Genomic DNA, 22,941 nt, shown 5'->3' with positions numbered 1-22,941 from the left:
ATACATCTTATAATCATAATGAAAATAAATAAATAGATAAACCAATTAATATTTAAATATAACATTTATAATAAGTTGCTGTTTATATTTATACATTGATTTAAATACAAAACTGTATTTTTTCATTGTACACAGTAATTCTTTAGTAATAAAAAATAAATAATTATTATTAATAATAATAACACTGAGAATAATAGGAATGAAAAAGGGTAATGTTTTTTTTTTTTTAAGCATATTCCTTATTATTGTTAACAAAGTAAACATCACTAAGCAAAAAATCTTTTTTGTTGTTTTTGGAATTTGGGGTGAATTTTATGGAAGCCTGTTTCGCCACAGGATGAAAATTAGCACAATTCAGACATTTTTTCTCAAAATTATGAGGTTATATCTCACAATTCAGAATGTTTTTTCTCGTAATTCTGAATTCTTCCAATTCAGATAGAAAGTCACAATTACTTTTTTTAATTGCTTATCCTTTTTGTGAGATGTAAACCAAGAATTAAGAGAAAATAGCCAGAAGTGCAAGACATAAATTCGAAATTGTGAGGTGTAAACTCTGAAATTGTGGGATGCAAACTCTGAATTTCAAGGGAAAAAAATCTGAATTGTGATAAAAAAAAAAAAAAGTTGGAATTTTTTTTATCCCGTTGCGGAAACAAGCTTCCATATTAGTGTAACATGGACATGTTTTTGTGAGATTCGCCCACAAAAAGACATTCAGTCTCAGCTCATCATTTAATGTCACTAAACCTAAATGCCACTAAATGTCACTAAAAAAGTTATTTACTACATCATCTATCATAAAAATAGGTGAAGAGTTCACTGTGATACAAAAGAACAACAATCCAAAACCCAGTTAATGTCACAGCAACCTCGAAAGACAAACCCAATGAATATCCTACCATAGATAACAGTGAATTTTCTCTCCTTCCAGTCAGAGTTACGCCGTGTTGATTTCATCATGGCCCTGTCTACTTGTTAACCTTGTGCAGCTCTACGAATTTTCATGATCCGGTTTCTCAGCCGTAAAACACAGTGTATCCACAAAGCGTGATCCTCATAATTGCACTGACCGCTGTAAAAGTGAGACATACTCAGGTTTTAAAGTTTGCAGCTGTGGAATGCGGAAAGGCGGTTTCCGGTCTCATTAGTTAAAAGCCTTTATCGGTAAATCAGAGGGCCTCAATCGTCAGCTCGCATTTCATTGGATCAATTACAACCAAGTAACTCAAATAATCAGGAAGAGAATAATCAAACAGTTTATAAAACTAAAAAAACACTTCTTGATAAATAATCAAAAGGCTTCCTGCTTTGCATCGCAAAACTCCTTTGGTCTCATTTGTGGCCAAAAGTGTAAAAAGAAAAAGTGACTTATCTGCTTCCTCAAAAAGCATTATGGGATGAACAGCAGAGATTGTTCATTTCAGATTTGCATCGTACTTGATGTTATTTTTGCATAATAGTGACAGAGATGTTTCTCTTTTATTAGTAGTAAATTTATTGAAAAAGAAAAACACAACCAGTAAGATTGTGCATCATGTTTCACTGTTTTACAGTTTTCTTTTTCCCCCCTTAGTTTGCAGTGTTTTGTATCTCCATGTCTGGATTTGCACAAAGGACATGACTACACTATCAACACTTAAAAAGACTGTAATAGTTTCACCATCAACATGAACTTATGGAACAAAATTGATATAGGCTAATTATGTCAAACTACAGTTAGAAAAAAAGAGGCCAATTTAAAAATACAACTGAAAAAAAAAAAAAAAAAAAAATGAAACACTTGCTTCCTCATCATATTTTACAACTTGTATTCACTTAGTGAGTAATAAAAAAATAAACATAACAAAAACCTTTTTCAGCACCATTTGCGTTTTCCGACACCCGACTGCATTTCATTCCATCAGAGCAAAACGTTAGAGTCCTATTTCTAGGGAACGTGTCTCAAAAGCATGCTAATAGGTTCCATCATTGTGACCGAAAGTACGTACAGAAATATTTTACAGTTTTCATTTGCATTGGTGGGGGTGCAAGTAATATGCATTTAACAACAGCCGTGTCTATCTAGGCCTGTAACATGCAGGAAATAACCCATAGGGCTTGTTTTTAGACTTGTCCAGGATTAATTTGCACTTCCAGTGGCGATTCGCCATTAAAACGCATTTATACTCAAGAACTGGGCTGAACATACAGGCCAAAAATGTCCTGTTCAGAGGCCTTTTCATGATTTTGGTAGCACTGACATGACGTCCTGCGTCTGTGAACCAATCAGAAGACACGTGCGACGGGCGCTAACGTCCAATGACTGCTAGCCTACAGCTCATCTCAAGTTAATACAGCCCATTAAAGGACTCAGAAAAGGGTACTGGGGGGAAAAAACAAAAGAGGTTGGTCTTTACATAATTTTCTGCATATTCCGTGAATGTACAAAAACTAAAATCAGAAGAAAAGTAAAACAAACAGATGCATAAATGAACATTATTTGAAACTCATTTTGGATTTAGGAATTGATCGTTCAGTTTTCGCTGACCTTGACGGGTATAGTAAAACTTTGAAGAATAAAGTTCATAAAAGACGACAAGAAATGACACTTTGAACTTTGAGTCGGGCAGGAGAACACATTGTGCGACAAGAATAAGGTAGTATTCAAAAGGAAACCTGTTGCAAAATCCATTAATTGGCTCAAACAGGTTCAAGAGAAAAAAAACTCCACTTTGAGCTCTTTTGATGATGTCAAACAAGATCATGGTCCAAAGGGGCAGCCTGACAATAAAAAAACCTATACAAAATGTGCGTACTGAACACCTGAAAAACCAGTCCAGTTGTGCACCTCTCACCTTCAAGACTTTAAACCCCTAAACCAATCAGGCTTTCAGACCACCAAAGCTAAAAATGGCACTGTGGGTGTAGCATCAAAGTGGCCCGGGTTGGGAACCGGAGCGGATTAGAGATGGCAGAGCTGTGCCTGTGCTGGTGATGGGAGGTGACAGGCTGGTAGAAGTAGGAGAACTGGATGCTTTATGCTAGAATGATGGGCTTAGCTGGGGCTGGATGGGGTGGACGAGCTGGTATCAGGCATGGCGCTGGGCTGCTGGTCTCCTGGAGTACTGTCTGCCTGTCTCTGGGCAATGGTGGCGGCTGAGTGCTTGCATTTGGATGAGCCACACTGGCAGCTAAACAGCTTCCCTTTTACATCCCAGAAGTGATCACCGTAATCAAACCTGAGAAAGGGAGAGAAATTCGAATTTGCTGTTCTAATAAAAAATAAATGAACATCAATGAATGCTTTAGTCAACTGCATGATGGGAAACTAACACATGGAGTCAATCTAAATTGAGAATTAGCAAGTAAATGGATAATAATGTGAATCAGACCCAAGTTCGTCTCCGGCACTGATGTTCTTGCAGGCGAAGAACGCGATGTGAGGAAATCTGAGGTCCTGGTGAGAGGTGAACACTCGACAGGGGAACAGATTCGGCTCACAGTGATGGTTTATGAAGCGGCTGATGTTGCCGTAGAAACGAGCATCAACGCAGTACATATCACCCACCTGCAACAGCAGTGACAGAAAATAAATTGAGCTGTTTGTAGAGTGATGTCAGACTGAAGAAAATGGGATATGAGATTTATTCAGCAGTGATCAACAATAAAAATATAAAGAAAAACAATGATATATTATTTTTGGTAAAATTGGTATGATTTTTTTAAAATAAAAAACAAACAAACATAATATTGTGAAATATTATTACAATTTAAAAGAACTCTTTTCTGTTTCAATATATCATAAATTGTCATTTAGTCCTGTAAAGGTAAAGCTGAATTTTTTGCAGCCAGTCTCCAGTGTCACATGATCAGTCAGAAATCATTCTAATATGCTGATTTGGTGCTCAAATAACATTTCTCATCATTTGTTTAAGGATTCTTTAATGAACAGAAAGTTTATTTGAAACAGCATGTATTTTAAATAATTAAAAAATAAATCCCCTTATCAATTTAATGCATCCATTTGGAATTTAAGCAATTAATATCAGTGTCATTTAAGAATAAGTATTAATATTATTATAAATAATATATCTATCTATCTATCTATCATATATATATAAGAATAGTAAGGCTTTTTATGTTTTTTTTTAAATAATTATCTTCTGCTCACTAAGCCTGCATTTATTTGATCCAAAATACAGCAAAAGCAGTAATATTGTGAAATAATTTTGCTATTTAATATAACTGCTTTCTACTTGAATATATTTTAAAATTTTCATTTATTCCTGTGATCAAAGCTAAATTTTCAGCATCATTTCTCCAGTCTTCAGTGTCACATGATCCTTCAGAAATCAGAATAAGCACTGCAGCCATTTTTATGGCAAGAGTCCAACATCTATCTATCTGCAAGACTATTGAAGGCCTAAAATACAATTACCAAATGTATCATGGTACAGCCAAATAAATCATTATTCTGTGCTGACAAGGGTCATGTAAAGGATATAGGTGAAATTTGCTTGTGGGCATGCAGATAATCCACTACTGTCGGGAACAGACAGGAGAGGTAATGTGATTTTGAAGAGGAGTCATCCCAAGATGGCGATACCTTACTGTCCAGACTGAAAAGATAGGAGTCATTCTCTCTGACATCTGCTTCGGCGTCAGAGATTATCTCACCCACGTATCTGTTGGAAGGAAATGAGACATTACGGTACAAACACACTAAGCACACAATCATATCCATACGTACACACCTAAACAAACATCTGCACAGACGCACACACAGTTAGACTGAAACAAGATATAACACAGGCCTCAATGAGCTTTACAAATATCATGAGAAACTCACTCGCAAACAAATGTTCCTTGCGGGATATCCTGTAACGTCTTGACACCCCATCCCATCATCTGCGTCCTGAACAACTGCAGTCTTATCCTAAGAAATAATTTAAGAGGATACCACTCAATCCAGATCATATACTACAATAGAACAACAAGTATATGTGAATACTAAATAGTTGGTCGGGGTGATTAAGTGATTTTTAAATGATGCAATAAGTCCTGTTTTCAGGAAATATTATAGAAATTTTAGTAAAATAAACTTCTGTATTATATGCGTACATTTCATATACTCTAATTAAACTATATATATATATATATATATATATATATATACATAGTGGTGTGAAAAAGTGTTGGACCTCTTCTTGATTTTTTATTTTATTGCATGTTTGTCACACTTTAATGTTTCAGATCAAACAAATTTAAATATTAATCAAAGATAACACAAGTAAACACAGCATGCAGTTTTCAAATGAAGGGTTTTTTTTAATGAAGGGAAAACAAAATCCAAACCCACATGGCCCTGTGTGAAAAAGTGTCTAAAAAAGTGTCATTTCTAAAGCTTTGGGACTCCAGCGAACCACAGTGAAATACATTATCCACAAATGGCGAAAACATGGAACAATGGTGAACCTTCCCAGGAGTGGCCGGCTGACCAGAATTACCCCAAGAGCGCAGCGACGACTCATCCAAGAGGTCACAAAAGACCCCACAACAACATCTAAAGAACTGCAGGCCTCACTTGCCTCAGTTAAGGTCAGTGTTCATGACTCCACCATAAGAAAGAGACTGGGTGAAAATGGCCTGCATGGCAGAGTTCCAAGACGAAAACCGCTGCAGAGCAAAAAGAACATAAAGGCTCGTCTCAGTTTTGCCAGAAAACATTTTGATGATCCCCAAGACTTTTGGGAAAATACTCTGTGGACTGACGAGACAAAAGTTGAACTTTTTGGACCAAAAATTACCAAAAAATCCTGAAGGACAATGTCCGGCCATCTGTTCGTGACCTCAAGCTGAAGCAAACTTGGATTCTGCAGCAGGACAATGACCCAAAACACACCAGCAAATCCACCTCTGAATGACTGAAGAAAAACAAAATGAAGACTTTGGAGTGGCCTAGTCAAAGTCCTGACCTGAATCCTATTGAGATGCTGTGGCATGACCTTAAACAGCAGTTCATGCTTGAAAACCCTCCAATGTGGCTGAATTACAACAATTCTACCAAGATGAGTGGGCCAAAATTCCTCCACAGCGCTGTAACAGACTCATTGCAAGTTATCGCAAATGCTTGATTGCAGTTGTTGTTGCTAAGGGTGGCCCAACCAGTTATTAGGTTTAGGGGGCAAGCACTTTTTCACACAGGGCCATGTGGGTTAGGATTTTGTTTTCCCTTCATAATAAAAAACTTCATTCAAAAACTGCATGTTGTGTTTACTTGTGTTATCTTTGATTAATATTTAAATTAGTTTGATGATCTGAAACATTAAAGTGTGAAAAACATGCAAAAACATCAGGAAGGGGGCCAACACTTTTTCACACCACTGTATATACACACACACACGCATATGCATATATATATATATATATATATACACAGTCCCCTTCATAAGTATTGGAACAGTAAAGACAAAATTGCTCTGTTGGCTGTAGAGTCAAGACATTTGCAAATCTGATTAAAAGATGAATATGAGACAAAACTACAGAATGTCACATTTTATTATTAGCCGTTTCAACACATACATGTTTTACCAAATAAAAAGAACAGCAGTTTTAGAGTTCCTCCCACTCACTGATGTGATGTTAGTATTGGGACAGTTGAACATAAGGCAGATATAAAAGATTAAAAGCTATTATTTATTTGCAGATCCCTTGCGCACAATCACAGCAGTGAGTCTGTGACCCATAGACATCACCAGACTCTTGGTCTCATCCTTTGAAAGACTTTTCCCAGCCTTTAATGCAACCGATTCCAATTGTTGTTTGTTTTGTTTCTGCCTTTACGCTCCTCTTCAGCTGGTGAAATTCATGTTCAATCGGATTTAAATCTGGAGATTGACTTGTCCAATCTAAGACTTTCCATTTCTTTCCCTTTATAAATTCCTTGACTGAACTGGCAGGGTGTTTTGGGTCATTGTCCTGATGCAATATGAAGTACTTCCCAATGAATCTGGTGGCATTTTCTTGAATATTGGTAGGCAAGATGGTTTTGTACCCTTCCAAATTCATTCTGCTACTGTCATCATACATTAAGTCATCAGTAAAGTTGAGAGGACCTGTTCCAGAGACAGTCATGCATGCCCATGCCATGACACCACCTCCACCATGCTTTACAGATGAGGCTGTATGCTTGGGATCATTTGCTCAACAGGTAGAGTTCCCTTTTTTCTCCACATTTTTGCTTTCCCATCACTTAGATAAAGGTTCATCGTTGTCTCATCGGTCCATAAACACAGTTCCAAAACTCTTCTGGCTCACCTTTGTGCTTTTTTGCAAACTCTAATCTTGCCTTTCTATTTTTGGTGCTGGTCAGAGGTTTGTATCTTGCTGTGTAGCATCTGTAATTCTGTGTCAAAGTCTCCTGAGGACAGTAGATTGTCAGAGCATCGCCCCAGCTTTCTGGAAGTTGTTGGTGATTTTACAGACACGTCTTTTAGGGTTCATTTTCCCAGCTTTTATGATTTGTCTGTCATCAACTACTGTTGCACTTTTTCACACAGGGCCATGTGGGTTAGGATTTTGTTTTCCCTTCATAATAAAAAACTTCATTCAAAAACTGGCTGTATGAGGCTGTATGCTTGGGATCATTTGCTCAACAGGTAGAGTTCCCTTTTTTCTCCACATTTTTGCTTTCCTGTCACTTAGATTAGATAAAGGTTCATCTTTGTCTCATCGGTCCATAAACACAGTTCCAAAACTCTTCTGGCTCACCTTTGTGCTTTTTTGCAAACTCTAATCTTGTCTTTCTATTTTTGGTGCTGGTCAGAGGTTTGTATCTTGCTGTGTAGCATCTGTAATTCTGTGTCAAAGTCTCCTGAAGACAGTAGATTGTCAGAGCATCACCCCAGATTTCTGGAAGTTGTTGGTGATTTTACAGACACGTCTTTTAGGGTTCATTTTCACAGCTTTTATGATTTGTCTGTCATCAACTACTGTTGTTTTCTCAGCCAATCAGGTCGTTGTTGGTTGCTGGTGGTTTCCAAACTCTTGATTTCTCCATGCCCTTTGTTTTTGCTAGAGCTCTAATTGACTTCCTCTTTTCTTTTAGCATCCAAATTGCTTGCTTTTCTCTCAAAGTCAGCACCCTCATCTTCATCCTGGTTAGTGTGTCATCATCGATTGCAAGATTCAGAATACAGAAGTAATGGATATAACTGATACGACACAGTCCCCTGCTTTTAATACCTGAAGAATTAATGCAACAGGACACAGCTGATCACTTAGAAAGACCTGTGAGGCAACTGTTCAAATACTTATGCTCACATCAGATAGAGGGATGAAACACAAAGTGCTGATCTTCTTAGCTGGGAAAACATCTGTGTGTTGAATCACCCAATAATAAAATGTGACATTCTGTAGCTTTCTCTTATATTCATCTTTTAATCATATTTGCAAATGTCTTGACTTAACAGCCAACAGAGCAATTTTGTCTTTACTGTTCCAATACTTTTGGAGGGCACTGTATACACATACACACACACGACAGATATAGCAAATACATCAGCTATCAGTGACCCTGTTCTCTAGATAAGGAGTTTTTTTAACTGAAGTCTGCAAAGGTACATGAAAACATGAGTAGGAAAAAAATTACTAAATGTTTTCAAGGATGACAAACTTTAAATACATAAGAATGAAAATCATGAGATCAACTGCAGTTATTTTATTGACACATCTTGCTTTTAATTAAAAATAAAATAAAAAATAAACTACACAAATCAGCATATTTGGGGGGAAAAAGAAAAGCTTTTGCCCGCCACAATGACAAAGTCATGTGTTAATATTCTTTAATCTGACAGCTGTTGACAAACACAGTGAGGGGGTTTAATCATCCAGAATGCATGTGGAAATGAGGTACCTCAGTCCGTTCTGTACCACACGGTTTTTGCAGGTTCTCCAGCAGGAGCAGGCATGGTTGCACTCAAATATAAGAGGTGGCTCCTCATTGCAGAACTCAGGCAGCAGACGGCTCTCCTGACACCACAAACACAAAGCATTTGAACTAATACTAAAAAGCACATTGCAACAAAATTTTAACAATCTTTAAAAAAAAAAAAGTCAGTATTGGTCTGCATTCATAAGTTGCCACCAAGACGCTAGATCATTTTGAGTGGTTTTCAGGGCATTGTTTACGCAGTTTCTAGTGTATTCTGGATGGTTTCTACATAGCTACTTATACTGGCCTAAAACAAAAGAGTCTTTATGATATTATTGTTCATAGACAATGCTCAGGTCGCCTATTATTGATCTGTTTTATTACTTAGACAAAGACATCAATATTATAGTAAGGTAGTTTAATACTTAAAATACAGTTAACAAACACCTACCTCTATTTGTGGGCTTTAGTAATAGGGATATTTGATTTAGCGCCACTAATAATTTTGCCTAGACCATCTCATACGGTCTTGTATTTAGCTAGTTCCACCTCTAGGTGGAGATGTTTACCAAGTCAAATTATATTAACAACAGGTTAGAGCTAGTAATTCATGAAACTGTGCTTCAGAATTACCTAAATATTCAGAATTTACACATACAGCTTAGTTATCAGATTCTAAGGATGAAGTGCTCAGAAATGGACTTACTTTATCATACCAGCAGCGCAGGCTGAGTTGACCACACATGCAGCTAGCGGAGGAGCAATCGTCTTTACAGACGCAGTACTATAGAATGAAATAACACCATTATACATCTTCTTCCTTTAAATATTACTTATTTAAAGTTTTGTCTTAGCTAAACAGCCAACTCACATTTGTCTACAGAGCCAAAACGATTAATCATTGTTCTTATATCAATGAGATTTGAAAAGTGTTACAATAAAAATAATACTTCAGCTTGTTTACCTGCAAGTGGGTGATATTTTTGTCAATGTTCATCGGGGACGTCACACAGCAATCAGGGACATATTTGTAGTTGTCAGGACAGGGTTCGCTATCCACTGCATTCACACACGGGATGGGGACTTTCTCGTAGCCTCTGGCGATGTCCCTAAACACAATTACACAGTAATTTATAGACTAATTTAGGCCTTAGTTCTGGTGTAGATAAAACAGTTCAATACTGTGATCTGGAGGACAATGAGATATGAATTACGTGGATCTACCTGTTGAGAAGCTTCTCTACTGGGCCAGTCTGGTTGCTGTTCGCTTCTCTCTGCTTTTTGCTGGCTTGAAGGGCGTTCCAAACCTTCGAGTTCTGGCTGCAGCACTCCATGGGCGTCTCTCCCTCTTTGTTCTTGAGGCTTATGTCAGTACCCCGTGACAGAAACAAGCTATAAAAGAGGCATTCTTGAAGTTTAGGACAAACAAAATAAAAAAAACATATTATTATTATTATTACTACTTAGGGATGAGCGATATGACCAAAATCACGATAGGAGTAATTTTATTTCACAGTAACAATATATAGCACAATAAAGTATATATAATTTCGCTTTAAATAAATAATAATTTCACCATAATATCAACATTTTTGATACCATAGAAATTTCATAATTCTTGTCACCAGTGTCAATATAACAAAAAAACTAATACTAGTCTAAATAAAAAAAAATAAAAAATAAAAAACTCGAGCTCAGTGAAGACAAAACAGTGATTAAATAAGAATAAGAAACTTATTACAAGCATTAGGACAAAAACTACAATAGAATAATAAATGCTACAGACATTATATGAAGTAATTAAATGTATACAAACACTGCATATTCTTCACTGTGTATATTAAATATATATATATATATATATTTTTTTTTTATTATTAAAATCACAAGTGATTTAGTCAAAAGTACTGAAAGATTTGATTTGATCTCTTTTGTTGTTTAATTAACATGAATGACAGACAGCAGGAACATTAGACTGCTGTCACTTTAAGAGCTGCCCAGATCCAGTATACTGTTACACTTTTTTTTTTCGCTTTCACTTAAGACCTAAATTACAGTTTAGTGTGCCCACCACCACCACTACTACTACTACTACTACTACTTCTACAACAACAACAAGTAAACTATACCATTTTCCAAAAAAAACTGTTTTGTTTTGATTCAAAGGTGGACCTGAAACAAATCAACTCGTGTAATCCATCTTCTCCTGTGGCAATATTACATTCAGGATTCCAACCAATCACTGTAAATGCCTGCCAATGGATCAATAATAAAATTTGTCCAGGAAATAGCCTTTATTGCTAGCGTCCTGCTCTAATAAATCTACAAGACATTGATCCAGTCTCCAATAAAAAAAAATGCAGCTTTAAGCTGATTAGAATCTACACAAGCACCTGATTAGACTGCAGTACATCGGATATGGGTGTAATCCTGCAGCACAGTTATCTTCTAGGAGGATGGCTCAGACGTCTCTAAGTTGTAAATAAGCCTAGCTCAATACAGACCTGTAAGATTGAAAGAAAGTTTCCCAATCAATCAGTCTGGATCAATAAAACCTAGCGGAGGTTTACTCACTTCACACAGTCGAGCCGGCTTTCCCGTGATGCTATGTGCAATGGAGAGTCTCCGTGGATGTTGATGGCGTTGAGATCACACTTGGCATCCAGCAGAATCTCGGCAATCTCCAAACAGCCAGAGAATGCCGCCCAGTGCAGACAGATATTTTCCTCCTAGAATCAAAGTTGACGATTGTAAGAGCTCAAATACACTGCATTTTCAACAGTCTTAGTCATCTAAACCTATGTGAGAACTGAAATTAGGACAGAAAGTAGAGTACAATTTTTTCTAAAACTGCAGAGGTAATTTTGATATATTAAACTGCAGTTTACAGAATACAAAACACAGCACACAGACCTTGTCACGGATGTTGATATCAGCCCCTTTGGAGAGCAAGAGTTTTACTTGGTCTACATGTTTGTACTCCGTGGCCCAAATCATGGCTGTCCAACCTCCATCATCCTGGAACAAGAAATGCAACTCCATCTCAATCTTTTTGACTCCAATGGCTCCTATTGTCCACAACAATATTGAAAGTAACATTACTACCATTTATTCACAATTACTGCAATGAAATACTTTAATAGTGAAGTTTGGAATAACTTGAACAATGCATATGCAATATAAAAAAAATGCCCATGGCATTTTAAGATTTTATTAATTTGCATGCCTTTTCCAGGTCTAGAAACCACATTTAAAAAAAAAAGTGCAAATTAAATGCAAATCATTTTTAAGTCATCATGAGGCCCTCTAGTTGAGAACTACTGGTATATACCTTAAATCATTAAAGTGAAGTGACATACTGCCAAGTATGGTGACCCATACTCGGAATTCGTGCTCTGCATTTAACCCATCCAACGTGCCCACACACAGCAGTGAACACACACCCAGAGCAGTGGGCAGCCATTTATGCTGCGGCGCCCGGGGAGCAGTTGGGGGTTCGGTTCATTGCTCAAGGGCACCTCAGTCGTGGTATTGAGGGTGGAGAGAGCGCTGGACATTCACTCCCCCCACCTACAATCCCTGCCGGCCCAAGACTCCAACCCGCAACCTTTGGATTACGAGTCTGACTATTATTACATAAATAATAATAACAATAAAAATAATAATTATAATGATGCTTTAAGGTTAAGATAAAACCTTTTAAATGGAAAAGTGAATAGTTCTTTTGTTATGGTTATTAAAAGCCAAAGAAAAAAATGCAATAAGATATTTTCTACTGTGGTTTTAAATGACCAAAAAAAAGAAAAAATTGGGAGTGCATCATTAAGATGCCTTGTAATCTTTGAGAAACTCATTACAAGAATCAGTAGTAGTTATTAGTAGGATGGAGGACTATTGGTGCAGTTGTTTTGTGAAATTCCTGAGATATGTTTGGCAGAGTCTAATGACACAAATGGTGGAAATCCCCAAAAACACCATATCACATTCTCAAAATATTTTTTACAAATGTTAACTGTAACAGAAGGTCCAAAACCTGGCAGTTAATATCTACAATTCCTGTAGACAGCAAGTGTTGTACAATGCTGAAATGCCCAGTCTTAGCAGCAAGATGTAGACATGTTGAACCTTCAACATCCTGAAAAGAAAAGGAAACAGGATGTGATCAGTCTTCAAACAGAGTAAATGTTCCTCAAAAAGCATTTGATTACAGAATGTTGTACTAAACAGACTGGCTTATCAACCCTCTTGCTCGTGGCTGCTGACCTTGTGAGAGACGATGGCTCCAGCCCTCAGAAGATATCGTACTGTGTCAAGATGATCATTCTCACAGGCCTCCATAAGGGGTGTCCGCTGGTCCTCATCACACATGTCAAGGTTTGCCCCAGCCTGAGGAATAAGATCACTGATTTTAATGATAACATCAAAGTCACTGAGGTTAAACTAGGCGTGGCACATCTTGACAAGTCACAATTGTATATGCAAATGAGATCTCAGAACTATAACAGAGTTTTCTTTTGTGTTTCAAAGAAGAAAAAGTCATACAGGTTGATGAATTTTGATGAAAATTCCGAATTTTCATCTTTGGGTAAGTTAATACTAGTTAACTAGCATTTGCCCTCACCTGCACCAGCATATGGCAGACTTCCTGATGACCTGCTTCAGCTGCTACATGGAGTGGTGTGCGTTTGTTTTGGCTGTCCATTTTAAAGTTAGGGTCTATCCCATCCACTGAGAATGAGAAAGGAGGTTTCCAGCACAGAGCAGACAACCGTGAATAAGACAACAACCTTATTCATCTCTCTTACCCAACATCAGTAGGACCTTCTGCAGCTCTCCTTGTTTGGCAGAAATATACAGCTGTTTTGGGTGAAACCGAAGCTTTTTGGGTCTTGGAGAAGAAATGAAGAGTTGATAATGTTCATAAAGTGTTCATAATGATTGAACCCCATGTTAGCATGGATAATATAGCTAAATCAAAGGCCATAATTGGTTTTCTTACTTCTCCGCATCTAGAGCCAGCAGGACACTTTCCAAAGTTTCTTTAGGTGGTCCTGGTGGAAGTCCGGTTCCAAATCCAGCTCCAACAGGCACAGTTTTCGAGCCCAAAGGGGACACAGATGTGTCCTGTGACTGTGTAAATCTGGGTAAGGTGCTATCTGCTTTGCCCTCTCCAAGAACAGAGAGCCGAGTGGACCTTTAATGACCAACAAAACAATTAAAATCCAAAAGTTGGAGAAAATCAAAGAATGTCCTACCTAGGTACATAACATTAAACAGCTTGCACATACCCTCCAGTGGTGGTGTCCGCTTTTCCCTCTGAGGTGCTAGGCGTGCAAGGGCCGTGAGTGAGAGGCACAGTAGACGTCGTATCAGCCTTGGCAATGGTGACCTCTTTCGTCTTGCTGACCTCCTCTCCGCAGTGTGGACAAAAGCTCTGACCGTTGAGCACCGAGGCACAGGCTCGATGAAACCGGTGGGAGATGTTCACCTCTGGCTGACATTCCATGAAGACACCCTACACGATGGCCACATGAAATACCTTTGAGTGTTTTGCTCAAATGTGGCTGAAGTAAAAACTCTGGAGCTTTTCAGACACATGCACTCAGTCATGAATTTCTTGGCCATTGGCTTGTCATGCTGAAACCCAATCAAAGACCTAAAAACGTTCGCTTGGGTAAAGCCAAAGACTCACGGCTCTGCAAAAGAAGCCACAGCCTGGGCAGCACTGATGTTTGACCATGCCCGTGCGATGGTCCTCACATAGAACCAGCAGTTGGACAGAGTTTGAAGGCCTCATCATCTCGTGCTTCAGCACTGCACTCTGACAACGGCTCAGCTACCCCCAGAACAACAGGGAACCAATTAGAATAGATTTCAGAACCTCGACTTTTAAAAATAGTAAAAAAAATAAATAAAAAAAAAGTGTATTGAAGCATGAAACAAGACAAGATGATGAAACAAAAAAGAAGATGCCAAGTATTCAGCGGTTAGATGAATCTTAAGACCTTCTGTACTGAACCAAATTATTCACCTCATTTCATTTCAAAAATTGGTACCCATATTCAGATGTTTTACAGCAGGTGTTCTTAACTCTGGCCTTCAAGGTCCAGTTTTCTGCAGAGTTTAGCTCAAACCACAATTAAACACACTTGAACAAGCTAATAAATATCTTTAGGATTGCTAGAAAGGCAGGTGAGCTGGATCAGAAAGTGAGGACCTCGAGATCTCAAAGACATCAAGGGCCAGAGTTGAGTACCCATGGTATATAGTGAGATAATGTACTCCTGAAAATGCAATAACTGTCACCATCATTGTTCTACATATTCACAAGGGTACCCATCTCACCTGACCGTCAATGCTCTCAGTCGCCATACACTTCCTGTCCGCAAGCGTGAGAATCTCTCGGCTCTTGGGCATCTCCATTCGACAGCTGCATAGGGGCAGTTCCTGCACCATGTCAGCGTCTGTGCTCTCCACTGACCCTGAAACAGCTGAGAAACACCATCTGTAAGACTCTAATAAGCGTGAAAGAGCTGAAAGACCATAATTTTGGAAACCAATGGCAGGAAATCAATGTTACTTCATAACGAGATGTATATCGATGATGAATACTGCACAGATAGCACAAACTGCTTCAGGATTACACGTCAACAGACACATGACCACTAGGGGGCACCATATCAGTTGAGTATTGATGACTCATTTTATCCAAGATGGAGGCCACCACAAAGGCCTTGCAATAATCAAGGTCTGAACCTGACACAAATGTGTCTTTCAAGATGCTGAGATCGAATCCAATCAAATGGAATAGTCTATGATACAAATTTGATTTGTAACCAGATAAAGCAGCCAATTCAACTAGAAAAAACTCTTGATTTGAAGAAATGAACAAATTTCAGCTTGAAAAGAAGACAAAGTTATATAGTATTTAACAAGAAACAGACTTCCCTATAGTATTTAACAAGAAACAGACTTCCTCATGCAGTCAAAAAGCAAACCATTGCACAATCATTCAATGCTTTCCCAAGTTAAATAGCAAAATATTCTTGTAATAATAAAAAAAAAATAATAATAATAACATAAAAAACAAATCTTTAACCAATATGCCAAAGGATTTAATTTCACCTGTACTCTGAGATGTCAGTAAGGCTTCCTGTGCCGCAAGGTTGAGGGAGTCTAGTGGGACTTCTTTATACTCTTTCCTGTTGTCAGAAGGGGCTGATGGGGATCTCTGGCTCTCAGATAGAGACTGGGACTCCATTCCTGGAGTTATGATGGAACAGACATAAAGAGATTTGTAAATGAGACTCGTTAACAGCTGAGTTGTTGCCCTACAGCAGATATTTGAGGAAAGCATGGATTTTAACATTTATTCTACCTGAAAGTCCTTCTGTTTTCGCTTTCAATTTCCTCTTGCGTTTCCTTGATGGTCGGAGCCAGGCATGGTCCCCCTTGACTTTCTTTTTCCATTTCTTTTTCAAACTGGACTCTGAACTCTGAGGAGAAGCTCAAAGCATTGGTCTCAAAGCATTTTATCTAAATGACTCTCTCACAGTTTATACTGTTTTCTAATACTCAATATTAGAGAATGTTTGGGGACTCACCAAGTCTGATTCATCCCCTTCCTCTTCACCTTCGCCCTCCGGTGACTCCTCAGACTCCTGTTCTTCTTCAAGAGGCTTTTGAATGAAAAATGAACAAATAAACAGGCGAATGTAATGTGGAGACGCAACTCTACTTGTTCACACGTTCAGTGAACAAGCCGTTTGGCCAAAAAAAATTAAAAATAAAATCCAGGAAATAACTGACAATATGGAAGAAAAGAATGTATGAGACCATTTTTCCACTGGCTCATGAGCTTTGTTGCTAAATTCTCACCTGAGAAACTAAAGCTATCTTGGGTCCCTCCTGAGAGGCTTTGGGTCCATCCTCTTTGACCAACTCCTCCTCCTCCTCCGTGTCTTCTCCTTCCTCGGACTCTTCTTCATCAGACTCATTCTCCATTCTCTCACCATTCACATGCACAGATTCCTTTGACAGCTGTGAAGCCACAGAATAAAAAGGCTGGCATTAGATGTCAACGTTCACATGTCTTGGCTTTAAGAAGTACAGAAAAAGTAAAAAAAAATATTAAGATCAAAATTCAGTCTAAGCAACTACTCAAAGATTATTTTAACAACGCAACATGAAAGGTGGTTTTTAACTCTTTAGGTGTGAATCTGGAGGACCGATCTCTGACCTGAGGGTTGGATGGAGACTGGGACATACGCTGAAACATCTCCAGAACTGTGCGCTGTTTCAAGACTTTATTTTTCTTCTTGGGCACAAGACTATAAGTTCCCATCTTTCTTTTCTTCTTCCTTGACATGGCTGCTACTGAGGGAGAGACAGGTCTGGGTTCAACTGTCAATGCATAAAGAGAGAATTCTGGTATACAGGCATGTTTTCAAGCACTTGTTTCTTTGTAAAAGCAATGTGATAATTTTTATGAAAAACTGTAAAACATTGGTCAAATTATCTGAGTTTCAATTTGAACTTGAACCATAAAGTCAATATAATTGATGAACATGTTGGTGCCAATTTGGCCATCAACAGTTCTTCAACAAACACAATATGTACGCTAATTACAATTTTACCAGACATTTCCATTTGTCCACTATTTTCAGGCAAAAATAAAAGTTGAGACAGTTGCCGAGTTAAGTTTACAAAGATATTTTGTAAATGTAATAATCTGGCAGTGCCTAAAATACATATATATACAGTGGTGGCCAAAATTATTAGAACACCTGACAGATCTGAAAATTTTGAGCTTTTTTGCCTCCAAAACATGATTTAATTTCATAATGTTTCAAGAAACATGCAGATGGTTGCTCTAAGCACAACAAATATCAGATGAAGTGAGTCGTACTGTTTTTATCCACTTTTAACTTTAATATTTGGTATGTCCAACTTTTTTCAGCAATTACAGCAGCACATCTCTCTGGCATAGTTTCAGTATATTTCCTGAGAACTTCAACACTAATGTTATCCCATGTCTTCTGCAACTCAAGCCAAAGAGTAAAAAGTAAATCCTCGATGGGGTTGAGGACCGGACTTTGAGGGGGCCAGTCCATCATTTTCAATGTTCCAGCAGATTCTTACTGTCGAATATAGCTCCGGCAATAGTTTGTTTATGGGTATTGTAATGGCCAATTCAACAAAAACAACTGATACCTCTTAAACATGCCAAGTGTTATAATAGGTTTGGCCACCACTGTATACTGCATACTACTCTAAAACAAACAGTATACAGTATACAATTTTATAACACTAAAACAAACAGTATGAAAAACATATTGACTTGCTAAAGATTTAATTAATTAATATTAAATTATAACATTAAGTGATTTAAAAATAATTTGAGAAAATTTGCACAATGAAGTATCCAACAACCAGTATAAATCAATCCAGTATAGGTAAATAAAAAAAAATCTTTAACAACAATATATTGTTTCATCAGAATACAGACATATATAGATATATGTAAATATAATGTAAATTGAATACCACATCAAAACAGCTTTAGAGCAATTTAGAATTTTGTTGGATGCAAAGAAAGGTAATACAGTGTATAACCTGTTTGTGGCTTGGCTGGTGTGGTGTTCAGTATAGCTGTGGCGTCAGTTTGGCTTTGAGGTAGCTGATTCTGGATTGGAGATGGCTGAGGCTGCATTGTCTCTGGTTTGCCCAAACTGTCATCTTTCACCACGACTGGCTCCTTATTTTCCCTATTCAAAAGCTGAAGGAGGAACAGAAATGCAATTATATGTATCCATGACCATGATTCATGAGCAGACCTAAAAAAAAAGACCAGAACACGGTACTGTGGGATGTTCAGTGCTGAATGCACTGCCGTCATGACTAGTGCAGCTGATGTAGAAGAATGTTTCATTGCGGTAGATCCTCATTACCTTTAGTGTCTGGTTTGAGGCCGGCCTTGACATAGTTTTGCGTGCACGGTGTATCGTTGGTGGAGGTGTATTCGATACTATGCCATTTTTAGTCTCCGTGTCCACTTGTCTCTCTATTGGGCTTGGTCCTGGGCTTGCAGCACTGTTTGAAGAACCCTGGTCAGGGGGCCGCAATGTAGAAGCTGAAGTTGGCGAGCTTTTAGTCCCATGCCCCAATGTGGAACCCCCTACGGGGGACCAGTTAGTCCTATGTGGGGCCGACACTGTGTCTTCCTGTTGTTTGCTTAGAATATATCCATTACTGCCCACTGTAGAGCCATGGGGCGGCTCAGTCTCTGACAGTCCGTTCTTCATGGTTGAGGATCGGGCTGGTGACCCTGCAGAGAGGTTCTGTTCAGTTCCCTTTGTGTCCATGTTTTCATAGGTCCCATTCAGCTCATTGGCCTCTTTGAGAGGGTTGGCTTGCCCGTTTGAGTGATCTTCATCTCCTCCTATAAGAAAAATAACAGAAAAGGTTACAGGATTGTTTCAGGTTCAGAGCAACTTGGCACAACATATCATTATAAATAAAGCAAATAATTGTGTTTAGAGTAAATTTAAGACACTTACAATGGAAGTAAGCAGTGCCAGAGATCAGAAGGCCAATATTTTAAAAACTAATATGTTTTGTTAAACACTTAATAAATTAATACTTATGGAGAGAAAAAAAATTGTTCTCCAAATCATCCTTGTTTATGTGGGACACCTGGTCTAGGTATAATGTTTAAAATGTTGCACCCGAAAAAAAAAAAAAAAAATAGAATGTAAAAATTAATTAAATTTAATTTTGCAATAAACTAAAACATTTACTCACTAAACACTAAAGAACAAGTCAATATGTGTTAAGATATGGCTATCAAGAGTGAAACGAGTCAAAATGTTGCCATCAACATTATATCATAAATGCTCAAAATGAAATCTAAATAAATTCAGTATTTACCCTCTTCTTGATCACTGCGAGACTCTTTTGTCCCCTCGGACTTCATGGTTTCCCTCTTGCCTGAATTCCCATTGGCCAAACTGGAGGGCTGAAAACAAGCACACAGTTGAATTACTGGGTTTCCATGACATATGTAACACTGTGTAAAATGTGTAGTAACCAATAATACGTCTCTTAAAGAGAGGGGAGAGAGTGCATAAAGCCAATTGATGAAACTTTACAATGTCCAAGCCAGGCTGATGGCAGGAATAACCTGTCTCAAACAATTAAAGCGGTAATGAGAATGAAAGCAGAGCAAATTGGAGTTTGGATCGAAATTAAATGACCCACTCTTTCTAAAAATAGCAGATAATCATTATGGCCACTGGCAACAAAACACAAACACTGGCGAGAAAGAAAAAAAAAGCATGGAGACACCCCTTGGTAATGTGAGAGGCTTATCCCGAAGCGAAGGTTCGGTCTAAACAACATCTGAATAACAAGGGCTTTGATTGGCTGGGCTTTGAGCTGTCAATCACTCCTGAGTCAAGGTAATATTTTCAAGAGACTCAATATCTCCCAACGGTTTAAGCCACGACTGGTTTCATCAAAAGCCTTTCTACGGGTTCATTACACCTAAAAACTCCATCCAATAATCAAAATGACCAGGTCCAATAATATCATAACATTTGCAACAACAACAACATGAGAAAATTAACAGGAAGAGCAAACACAGTGGACAATGCACTTGCTCCCTCATTGCACCCTTTTTCCTCTCTCTTTCATTTTTTATGTTCTGTTCAAATTGGTCACTTTCGTTCTTGGCTACTGGTCCACTGGAAGTAGACAGCCTGATCCAAAGCCTGACAAAGCCCATGTGGAACATATCTCCTGCTACAGTGAGTGAAACAAAACAAACCACTGGCAACAAATCCATGTTTCAGCAAGTAGATTCAAATCTGCCTGCAAAAACAAAGACAAATTTGGGACTTCACAGAAAATCTTCTCTAAAGGTGCATCGAGAGTCCAAAAACTACCCTTGATGGATACAACAAAATATACGAAAAAATGTGCCAACATCATTATGCTGGTACCATCAGATATGCCACATCCTTGAGATCTAACGAAATCACAAAAAAATGCAACTCTAGAAAGAGTGTCCGATGTCCAGAGGTCTCGTTCCTAATGACAATGTACATATGCAGGACTCCCATACAGTCGGACAGAGCAGATCAAGCTCACTTAGGCCTAGGAAGTGGCCTGAGATCATGCATAATCCTTTGAGCTACTACTCTACTTACTACCACATCCCAAGTAGACTGGAGAAACCTGCAATAATGTCAGGTGATCACCTGCATCAAGGATCCCAGCTTCACTCAATTCGCTTGTCATTGAAGAAACATGTTTAAAATAAACCTTTGATAGGGAAGAAACAGCAAGGCATGAGGTGATGAGATAGACTTGTTGATTTGTTTTTTGTCTGGAAGCAAAGACAGACGTCCTCGAGCAATGCAACTGAAGTGGTGCATCCAGTCTCACTCACATACCAGCCTCCAACTACTGGAGTGAATCTCTGCGGCCAGGCTCAGAAAGGAAGAGGTAGGTCACAGGGTGCAGTAATTACAAGCAAATCCAAGCTTTCTCCCACCATTTGTCCCCTCCCCCACCCCAGCCCTGATCCCCAGACCTCATCTGATTGGCAGACACAACGACTGCCTTCAGTTGCACAGCCAGAAAATGTCTGCCGCTCGTTGGAGCTGCTCTTGCAACAAAGGAGGTGGTGTGGCTTTCTGTTCCTCTCTCTCACCACAAGGGGAGCCACTTCATAATAAGAGTCCCCCCCATTCCCAGCCCAAACCAGGCAAGATCTGGCCCACTGACACTACAAAGACCCCATCATACCTTATCAAATCAGTTTTACAGATTGTGGCTAAACTCTGAGGTCTGCCACGGTGGGATCATTCTGTCTTACCAGCATTCAGCTGCATCTCTGATATAACTTGGTTATTACAAAACGTCTTTCGTTTGAGTGCAACAACTTCTAAGCAAATCCTTGATCTAGAGCTGTGTTTCCCAATCATTTTGTTCTCTGTGCCTCAACTGCCCCATCAATAAGGCTCAAGTTCCCCTACATTCACAAATTTATAGTTTAGATTAACAAGTCATTTGCACTCTTTGTATAATGGCATGCAAGTAGCACCAAAGCTCAATTTATACAAACAAAACACACGGTCATTAGTAGAAATGCTAATGAGAAGAAGAGTAAAAAATCTGCTACTGTCTGAAGTCTTTATATATGACAGTCTATGAATGCTTTACTACTAAATTGTAATTAACAGTCCTAACATTTCTATTTGAAGTCATAATGTTTGTTTTTTATAGGTTTAATACAGCAAAATCTTTCAGGTGTCCCATAGAACCTGATTAAGTACCCCTGGTTTGGATCACTGGTATCAATTTCTTCTAAAATTAGTTCAGAGCATTATTTTCCATATCTTCAATATCTTCCATATTTTTCCATATCTTTCCAAAAACAGTCAAAGGCAAATAGAGAACAGCTATCTTGGCAAATGAGAACAAGGGTCTCCGGAAAAGAAATAGTTGCACAAATAACTCACGTTAGCTAAAGACTTACAAAGACAAATGGTTTCAAATATCTAACAACAGAACATAAGTCTCCATAATATGTGGACTGACACAGTGTTGTCTAGTGGGCGTCAACGGTAAACTAACAACAACAGACTAGCTAATTAGCTAGGTTGACTAGAGTATCCCATTTTGTCTTATTTTCTTCTTAGCTTCCATATTTAATTATCCTGCTATTCCTTAGCTGTTAGAGAGTTTGTATGGTAGAAGTTCTCTCATGGAAAACTGCTATCAGAGTAGAGTGATTAATATGACCTCTCACTCAATCTCCCTCTGTCATTTTATGACATTGCCCTTCGTTTTATTGGACAACTGGGAGAAATGCTTTCAGCCACAAACACAAAGAGTGTGCACTAGCTTTAAATGTTAAAGGGAACTTACGGGAACACAAAGTTCCCTACTGCTTCGAAAACTAAAACCAGTGTAGACTTTGGCCTAAGTGCAAGAACATGAACACAAATGCAAATCTGCAG

General features: G+C 38.3%; 2 protein-coding genes across 13 annotated transcripts in view; both read right to left on the bottom strand.

Moving 5' to 3' along the window:
- cacna1bb (calcium channel, voltage-dependent, N type, alpha 1B subunit, b) overlaps positions 1-963 on the bottom strand; it is a gene marked incomplete at both ends in the record, with an annotated part of 126,373 nt that extends 125,410 nt beyond the window's left edge. Inside the window, one exon of the mRNA XM_079404458.1 lies at positions 903-963. Coding sequence (XP_079260584.1) covers positions 903-963 — 61 coding nt within the window. The remainder of the gene's footprint in view (positions 1-902) is intronic.
- ehmt1b (euchromatic histone-lysine N-methyltransferase 1b) overlaps positions 229-22,941 on the bottom strand; it is a 37,048-nt gene continuing 14,335 nt past the window's right edge. For 3 of the 12 annotated variants that reach the window (XM_079404463.1, XM_079404459.1, XM_079404464.1), the window contains exons 2-27: positions 19,844-19,931; positions 18,865-19,355; positions 18,530-18,692; positions 17,154-17,317; positions 16,793-16,954; positions 16,519-16,593; positions 16,293-16,410; positions 16,040-16,177; positions 15,260-15,405; positions 14,607-14,750; positions 14,203-14,429; positions 13,914-14,108; positions 13,720-13,802; positions 13,536-13,642; positions 13,178-13,300; positions 12,948-13,049; positions 11,828-11,932; positions 11,489-11,643; positions 10,139-10,306; positions 9,879-10,023; positions 9,621-9,698; positions 8,897-9,012; positions 4,832-4,918; positions 4,589-4,667; positions 3,375-3,550; positions 229-3,221 (exon numbers count right to left, since the gene is read on the bottom strand). In XM_079404463.1, the coding sequence (XP_079260589.1) occupies positions 3,038-3,221; positions 3,375-3,550; positions 4,589-4,667; positions 4,832-4,918; positions 8,897-9,012; positions 9,621-9,698; positions 9,879-10,023; positions 10,139-10,306; positions 11,489-11,643; positions 11,828-11,932; positions 12,948-13,049; positions 13,178-13,300; positions 13,536-13,642; positions 13,720-13,802; positions 13,914-14,108; positions 14,203-14,429; positions 14,607-14,750; positions 15,260-15,405; positions 16,040-16,177; positions 16,293-16,410; positions 16,519-16,593; positions 16,793-16,954; positions 17,154-17,317; positions 18,530-18,692; positions 18,865-19,355; positions 19,844-19,931 (3,819 nt within the window). In that variant the 3' untranslated portion in view covers positions 229-3,037. Of the gene's footprint in view, positions 3,222-3,374; positions 3,551-4,588; positions 4,668-4,831; positions 4,919-8,896; positions 9,013-9,620; positions 9,699-9,878; positions 10,024-10,138; positions 10,307-11,488; positions 11,644-11,827; positions 11,933-12,947; positions 13,050-13,177; positions 13,301-13,535; positions 13,643-13,719; positions 13,803-13,913; positions 14,109-14,202; positions 14,430-14,606; positions 14,751-15,259; positions 15,406-16,039; positions 16,178-16,292; positions 16,411-16,518; positions 16,594-16,792; positions 16,955-17,153; positions 17,318-18,529; positions 18,693-18,864; positions 19,356-19,843; positions 19,932-21,174; positions 21,566-22,941 lie in introns of those variants that run through there. The other 9 variants (XM_079404465.1, XM_079404468.1, XM_079404466.1 and 6 more) reach the window with 9 other exon arrangements.

The sequence above is a fragment of the Barbus barbus genome (genome assembly GCF_936440315.1).
Source record: "Barbus barbus genome assembly, chromosome: 43".
In the NCBI taxonomy this organism is placed as follows: Eukaryota; Metazoa; Chordata; class Actinopteri; order Cypriniformes; family Cyprinidae; genus Barbus; species Barbus barbus.
This window is presented reverse-complemented; position numbering and strand designations above follow the sequence as displayed.